Source organism: Octopus bimaculoides, chromosome 2 (assembly GCF_001194135.2).
Source record: "Octopus bimaculoides isolate UCB-OBI-ISO-001 chromosome 2, ASM119413v2, whole genome shotgun sequence".
Classification (NCBI taxonomy): Eukaryota; Metazoa; Mollusca; class Cephalopoda; order Octopoda; family Octopodidae; genus Octopus; species Octopus bimaculoides.
Genome location: NC_068982.1, coordinates 67,416,123 through 67,424,593, shown reverse-complemented (window position 1 = coordinate 67,424,593; position 8,471 = coordinate 67,416,123). Strand labels below are relative to the sequence as shown.

Below are 8,471 nucleotides of genomic sequence, written 5' to 3'. Positions count from 1 at the left end.
GGCACATAAAAGACACCATTTCGAGCGTGGCCGTTTTCGTGCGGGTGACACGTAAAAGCACCCACTACACTCTCTGAGTGGTTGGCGTTAGGAAGGGCATCCAGCTGTAGAAACTCTGCCAAATTAGATTGGAGCCTGGTGTTGCCATCCGGTTTCACCAGTCCTCAGTCAAATCGTCCAACCCATGCTAGCATGGAAAGCGGACGTTAAACGATGATGATGATGATGATAAAAGAAAAGGAGAGAAAAAATGGATGATAGTGATGTGGTCTACCTGATACAGGAAGACATTTAGGGAGAATCAAGGAATCCCACTGTCCAAGGTCTCCTTGAACAGCAAGGGCAAGTGCTCTCTCCAACTCCTTTTCTCTGACTCATGATAATATAATGAATAACGTTTTAGAAGTACAGGCATGGCTGTGTGGTTAAGAAGTTCACTTTCCATCTATATGATTGTAAGTTCAGTCCACTGTACAAACCATAAGTGTCATGTTGACCGAATCCTTGTGAGTGGATGTGGTAGATGGAAACTTGAAACAAGCTTGTTAAATATGTATGTGTGTGCGTATGAGTGTATTGACGTTTGTGCTTCTCCAAAAATCACTGGGCTATAAAGGTGTGGCGTCATTTCCTCTGACAACAATTCAGTCATCAGCTTTGTACCTTTGAAGACACAGCATAAGAGATTTCTTACTTGAAAAACAGGCAATTGTTAATGAAAAGAATGACATTCAGCTATTAAACATTACTTCAATAACATAGATTTATCTAACCCATGCTATCATGGAGAAATACAAACTCTGTCAAAGAGTGGTTCATGGTAAAAATGACTTGCTTCTTTGATTTCTTCTCTTTGTCTCTCATCTGTCTGTCACTGTCTCTCTTTTACTGCGTGACTAGCAGGACCCGTGAATATTTCATGGAATTAATGGTAAACCTATTGGGTTATTTCTGTAAACTTTATCCAAAAAAATTGAAGGCACAGCCTGCATTGTGTCTGTATGGAAAGATAATCACTCATCTGCTATTCATTGAAAAGTGAAAGAAATTGGAATACGATGATTACTTAATGCACTATATATATACACTTTATATACTTCATGCACAATTGTATTGACTGAATACACAACATTCATAAAATAAATATTTGCTCTTATTTTTCCATTTTTCTCATAAACAAAAAAAGAAATATCCTGTACATATGATACACCCTTTAGTTAAATTGCATATATCTGCCGCATAAATAAGTGTGAATATTTCATGGAATTGCACTTATGCGCATGCATTAAGTGATAGGTGATATAAAAACTTAGTACAATTAAAGAAAGATACACTTTTCACTATTCACTCACCACCAACACTACCATCACAACTACCACCACCATCATCATCATCATCCCCCCACCCTCTCTTTCCTCTCTCTGCCTTTCTTTAACCTTACCATCTGATCATCACCCCTCTGCTAATATTATATTTTTAACTCTCCTCCTCCACCTTCAACTAACTTTTTTAACCAAATAATAAACATTACGTTCCCCCTGCCTTACATCATGGATGCTTCTCTCTCCCTCTTTTTCTTTCTCATCTTTCTCTCTCTCTCTCTCTCTCTTCCCCTTATCCTCTTTTTCTCTCTCCTCTCTTTCCCTTCAGCTGATCACATGAAAGCTTTACAATTACATTTCCTCTACCTCACATCATAGATGTTTCTTCATCTTCCTTTTCTCTCTCCCTCTTCTCTTTCTCCCTCTTATTCTCTCTCCCTCTTTTTCTCTAATCACAGTGACAAGCAGAATTATAAGACGCTACTAATGTAACTATGGATGTCAGCTGTTTCCCCCCTGTTCACTGAACCATTCTTCCAGTGTAACCATTCTTCCAGAGATGTCATTAGACCTACCCAGTCCTTCTCTCCAACACTCAACCTCACTCATCTTTACTGCCCTATCTCTCTTGCCTGATGCGAGGCATAAATATATATACTTAGGGTCACAGATCAGCATATGCCTCATACATTCTATCATACCCACTGCTTCAATAACTATGCTCAATAACATTTACTCTTTTACTCTTTTACTCTTTTACTTGTTTCAGTCATTTGACTGTGGCCATGCTGGAGCACCGCCTTTAGTCGAGCAAATCAACCCCAGGACTTATTCTTTGTAAGCCTAGTACTTATTCTATCAGTCTCTTTTGCCGAATCGCTAAGTTATGGGGACGTAAACACACCAGCATTGGTTGTCAAGCGATGTTGGGGGGACTAACACAGACACACAAACACACATACATATATACGACGGGCTTCTTTCAGTTTCCGTCTACCAAATCCACTCACAAGGCTTTGATCGGCCCGAGGCTATAGTAGAAGACACTTGTCCATGGTGCCATGCACTGGGACTGAACCCAGGACCATGTGGTTGGTAAGCAAGCTACTTACCACACAGCCACTCCTGCACCTATTTATTGAATTTTTTTTTTTCCAATATTTCACAATGAACAAATATTTCAATTTTTTTTTTCTTCCTTCATTTAGAGATGCTACAGGAGTTGTTTTGCACAAAGACTCTCGCTGGTTCCAAAGTTGGCAGAATTTTAAAGATAATAATCAGTATGTACATAGTGAGTATAAATTTATATTTTTATGTGTTTTTTTATTTACTTTTCTTTCCCTCGTTTATGAAAGAACATTAGCGAATGTTAATTTACAACAAAGTAGTTTAGTCTCTCAGACCTGGGCCTCTTGTGTCTAACTTTACCTTCCCCCTGGGCTTCTGAACAAAAAGATAAATAGTTGTATATACATCGCAAGAGTATACTAATGGACAGAATCACAAAAAAAAAAAAAATAAATAACAGAATGACAATAATACTGTATTTGTTCATTGCAGCCAAACTAATGGACAGAATCTCACACACACACACAAAAAAACCTCAAGAGAATAACAATAATAGGCTTATCTTTCAACTACTGTACTTGTTTACCCAGATTGCTAATTTCCTCATTACTTTCTCCAGTTTGGTTGTCCAAATCACTCGCATTGCCTGCATAAATGTAAACTGTCTGCAGAATAAATATTATCAATAATTTCTTCAACTGCAAAAAGTCTAGTCCTTACTTGTTTACAAGTTGAAATGCTGGGTTCATCACATGCTTGTTTCATTACAAAGTCAGTTTATTTTTGTGATTAAAAGCAAAAGTAAACAACAGCCTTAGGGGACACCATTAACAATGAGTCCTAAACATACTTGACTATGAAGCTGAAATGTGACCGGTTCTCTATTTTAAGTATTTTATCTTCTTTTTCTATGTGTGTTGTTCATTACTGGGAATCCAGTTGAGGTTTTATTTCTGCTATTCTTGGTATACGAGGAACATGGCATGATAGGGTCAAGAATCTCTGCTTTTGTAGATTTATTGCTTATTTCTTAGCAATTTAGGTCAATCCCACTGTGTGGCATCTTGGGCAAGTGTCTTCTTTGGCCTCTGGCTGACCAATACTGTCTGAGTTAAATTAGTAAGGAGAATTGCATAGCATCCTATTGTATGTATGTACGTATGTGTGTGTGTATGTTAAAATAGTTATTTACACTCTCACAACTACCACACAATATTAAGACAAGGTGACATACACAAACATGCATGCACATGCATATACACATACAGACACATGCACTCACACAATGATGGGCTTCTATTAGTCTCCATCTTCCAAATCCACTCACATGGCTTTAGTTGGCCTTGTGCTATAATAGTTCAAGACACTTGCCCAAAATGGCAGGCAGTGGGACTGAACCTAAAACCACATGGTCGAGAAGCATTGCTTGTCCTAAACCACACGACTGTGCCTGTTTATAATGTGTTGTTTCTCTTTTTCCCCTAGATAATTTGATCCTTTGTGTATTGTTTAAATACTAGCAGAGATAATGATATTTAGTATTAACAGAATATATTGCTGTCAAATATATATATGAATCGAATAAATCCCATGTTTCTGCTGAGATTTATCATTTTATATTTTATCTAATGCCATCTTTTGCAATGGAATTAATGTTACTACAAAATGCACATGTTAAAAGCCTTCCTATATTATTAGTATACTTAATATCTTGAATATGATGAAATAGATGGTGGTTTTTGTTGGGAAAAATGAACTAATATGAGTTTTTAGAAGTGTTCAGTGAGTTGATTTGTTGTGAAGAATGTTAGAATGTAATGTCATGGACATTAGTTCTTCAAACAAAAAATATATAGAAATATGGTTTCCAAGGTTGCAAAATTAAATTCTTCCACATATTTTCTTATTTTAATAATAATAATGATATTTTCTTAATGAATTCTTTTCCTTTTCTTTAGAATTATTTGATTTAAAAATGAAATACGATGAAAGTGACAATGTTGTAGTACGAGCCACTCGTGTATTCACTGATAAAGTGGGAATGGTATTTGGTAAGTATATTACAAAAATTGTTCATTCTGATAGGTTTCTTTACCATAAAGGATCATATTTCTGTTAACATATGTTGCCTTTGTTTCAATTAATTTTTGAAATAATAAAGTATTTAGTAAAATAACTTTCTAATTATTAAGCTGGAGTCTGGAACAAATTATGATAAAATTTTGATGGAAGATTATAATTTAAACCACTGGTCATAAAATCTGGGGTATTCTTGGGTGGATTGGTATCAAAAGGGTTAATTATGTTCATTTATGTTCTCTGTTCAAAAGTTATGGATATTGAGGACTGAGTTCATTTAGATGGCTGTATCCTCCTTTATATGAGTCCTCATCATTTTGAATCTGTTTTTCAATTTCATCATCATAATTTTATCTGTTTACCTATGTTTGTATAAGGTTCGGAGAATTTTTTTCCAACTCAGCATCACCACTTACTGTAGTCTCTTTGTTGTCTCCTTTGTGTATGAATATCATCAAAATCATTATAATCATGATTAATTTTATTTAAGTTTCAAACAGTAAAAATAAAAGTTATATACTTCTGAAAAACTTTGAAATGTTATAAGCCTTGGAATTTGAACAAAGGCGCCGTGTGCATTTTTAAAACTGATTATTATTTATTAGTATTGAAAATTATCAAATGTTTATTCATTCATTAATAATGAAAATGTGTATTTTTAAATGTAATTTAAAATATAATTATATTTTCCTCATCAGGTAGCATGTTCTCAAAAACAGAAATGTCAGAAGTATTAACAGAAATCTGTCGTATAGACCCAACGTTTGATAAAGAAACATTCCTGAAGAGCTGTGAACGGGAAATTATTCCAAATATTCTTGAGGTAAAGCATGTGGAATATCTTAATTTATATCTTTCTGCCTTTGACCCTTCTTTCTTTCCTTCCTTCCTTTCGATGCAGCTGCTTTTCTGAGCTTGCAAGAGTTTGATAGACTTGTTTGATCTCAGCATCTTGCCGCTTATCAAAGCCCTTCATCATCTCTTTGTGATGTTCAGCATCCTCAACTGAAACCTTTCAACTTCTTCATTTGTCCTCTTTGGTCTTCCTCTTCCATAGGCTTCTTTTATGTCCATCATTTGAAACATTTTTCACTTCTCTCTCTCTCACTATTTGTATATGATGATGACAATGCAGCCTCTTCTTTTATACACAGTTGCTGAAATCTCTTCCACTCAGTCTTCTCTGTCAGCACGCCTGTAGTCCATCATTCATCACACTACCTTTACACATTCAGTGAAACATACTCCCCTCATTTCTTTCAACCATATTCAGGACTCATGTCTTGCCACCATGTAATACTACACTTTGTATACAAGCATCATACAATCTATCCTTCACTCAGAGAAAGAAATTTGTTGTCAATAGACATTACCTGAACTTTTTCTAAGCTTTCACTACTGCTACCGCAATCACTGATCAGATCACCTATGTAACGAGCAGAAGCTGTCAACAGTTTGTGTGTTCTTTTTGTTCTATATAATGTCTTTCACTGTCAGCCTACTAGGATGAATTCTGTATAGGAGACTGAGGTGCAGGTATAGCTGTGTGGTTAAGTAGTTTCTTCCGAACTGCATGGTTTTGGGTTCAGTCCCACTGCATAGTACCTTTGTCTTCTACAATAGCAATGAAACTGGTGTTTGTGTCTCCTTTGTCTTGACATTGCATGATACTTATAAACAAGTAACCATATCATACAAGTGGTGTCAGTCGTTTCTATTGTTTGTAAAAACATTTCCAACCAAGAGAAAAATATTACCTTACTTAGAAACAAGTAAGGGTTGGTAATGGGATGGGCATGTAATCATAGAGAATCTGCCTCAACGAATTCCATCTGACCTGTGCAAGTTTGAAAAAGTGGACATTAATGATAACTGAGGTCCTATCTTCATAAAGATTTTTTTTATCTGTTTAACACCATGGAAACCAGAGATGAGTACTGGCTCAATATACTACAAAAATTTGAAAAAGAAATCATTTCATTACATGGGTAATCCAGTGACATGAACATTTTATGGAAAACTTTGGTAATTGATAATTATTATTTTCACGGACAAAATATACAATTTTTTTTATTTCTTTTAATTTATTTCTTATGCTTTCTTCTACAGGCAATGATTCGAGGTGACCTTGAAATCCTAAAGGACTGGTGTTATGAGGCTGTGAGTAACTTTTATTTTCTGTTTTCAAAGATTTCAGTGCTTGATATTTTATGAAATTTGTTAAATAAATACACAAGACTTAAAAGTAAACCATCTGATAATTTAATGGAATCATCCATCTCATCTTCTTTATTCATCTTTATCATCACCATCTAATATCTATTTTCCATGTTGGCATGGGTTAGATAGTTGACAGAATCTTGTGAGCCAGATACCATGCCAAAAATAAGGCTTACAAGGGAATTGTGGTCTTTTGATCAATCTTGGAGTGCTGCTACAAATCGTTTATGCCAGCATGGACAAACAAACATGATGATGATGATGATTGTTCTGTCCCCCCACCCTAATTTTCTAAATTATTTGTGCATTTCATTACTCACTGACTCCCACTTCTCTTCAATGCATATAACAACTGTTAGTTAGGATTAACAGGGAGATGTTGGTTTACCTGAATTCCCTTAACATTCTCTGAATTTATATAATTTTTATTGAAAAATTTTGTAGCCATTCAACACTTTAGCTCATCCCATCAGACAGGCCTATGCTGCTGGTTACAGGTTTGATTCTCGAGTTCTGGATATCAACAACATAGATGTAAGTACTTTATGAATTGATATATCTATAAATTAATATTATGTTGTTGGTTTATTATTAATAATTGGCAGAAGTTACAGAGACTAAGGGCCAAGAATTTTGTTTATTGGCAGTAATCAAACTTTGATAAGTGCCAAACCCTTTCAAGTCACTCTGAAACTTCTACTGATTATTGGTAATAAAACAATATATGTACTCATATGATTTCTGTTCTCCTGTTTTGTATCATCAAACTTATTATGTCATTTGCTAATTTTAAAATCACGAACTTCAGTCCACTGAATGTCCATCCTTAAATGTTTACGCATAGATGCACCCAGCTACTTTGTTTAGTTTAATGTGTATATTTCTTGGCTTTTCTGGTTGGCTATAGCTGGTAGTTGATTAAATTTAAATGCAGCATTGCTGTGTGGTCAAAGAAGTGCTTGTTGCAGCCTTGTAGTTTTGGATTCAGTCCCACTCCTTCCACTTCGGGCAAGTGTCTTCTACTGCAGCCCCACCAACCAAAGCCATGTGGTTAGCTTTGGTCGGCAGGAAGTGTAAAGATGCTCACTTCCTTCATGTGTTTAAGTTTCCTCGTATTGACACTGTTATCTGCATTTTCTCCATGAAAACATGTTTGGCCATTGTGCTGTTTGTGCTCAGTTGAGGGTTAGTGACAAGAAAAGTATCCATCTCTGCAAAATCTATTTCAACGAATTTCATCTGATCTTTGTCAGGTATGGAAAAGTAGATGTTAAAAGGTAAGGATAATGATGTTGACATCTGTATAGATGTCAGCCTCTAAATTTAGATGAAGGAAGTTAATATGAATTAGCTGTTTAAGGATATTTTGTTTGCTGTTAAGATAAGCCATTAGTACAATATAGAGACTTATTATATAGAATACTAGCAGAAATGCCCGGGTTAAAAAGAATAATGAAATCTAAAAACGCCGTCTAGACTACGCATCATCTTTATATAGAGAGATGTATATACACACACGTATATATATGTATATCAATATAAATATATGAAAGTCAATGAAGTTTCGTAAAAGAAGGTGATCATGTACATACTTTCTTGCTGTTGTGATTATAACACCTCATTGTAAACTATGTTCCTTGTTTTCCCTTGTGGAGCATATACAAATAGGTTTTTTGTTGCTGCCCACTCTTGAGCAGCCAACATACAGTTGTCCATGTGAGAAGCAGGGCTCTTCCAAGAGAAGACCAGCTACAGACAGTGTTTGACCCTTATATTTGT

General features: G+C 35.3%; 1 protein-coding gene across 1 annotated transcript in view; it reads left to right on the top strand.

Annotated features, from left to right (window-relative positions):
* Positions 1-8,471, top strand: part of LOC106884504 (mitochondrial import inner membrane translocase subunit TIM44) — a 32,291-nt gene that overhangs the window by 20,320 nt on the left and 3,500 nt on the right. Inside the window, exons 9-13 of the mRNA XM_014935925.2 lie at positions 2,531-2,616; positions 4,352-4,444; positions 5,171-5,295; positions 6,582-6,632; positions 7,137-7,226. Coding sequence (XP_014791411.1) covers positions 2,531-2,616; positions 4,352-4,444; positions 5,171-5,295; positions 6,582-6,632; positions 7,137-7,226 — 445 coding nt within the window. The remainder of the gene's footprint in view (positions 1-2,530; positions 2,617-4,351; positions 4,445-5,170; positions 5,296-6,581; positions 6,633-7,136; positions 7,227-8,471) is intronic.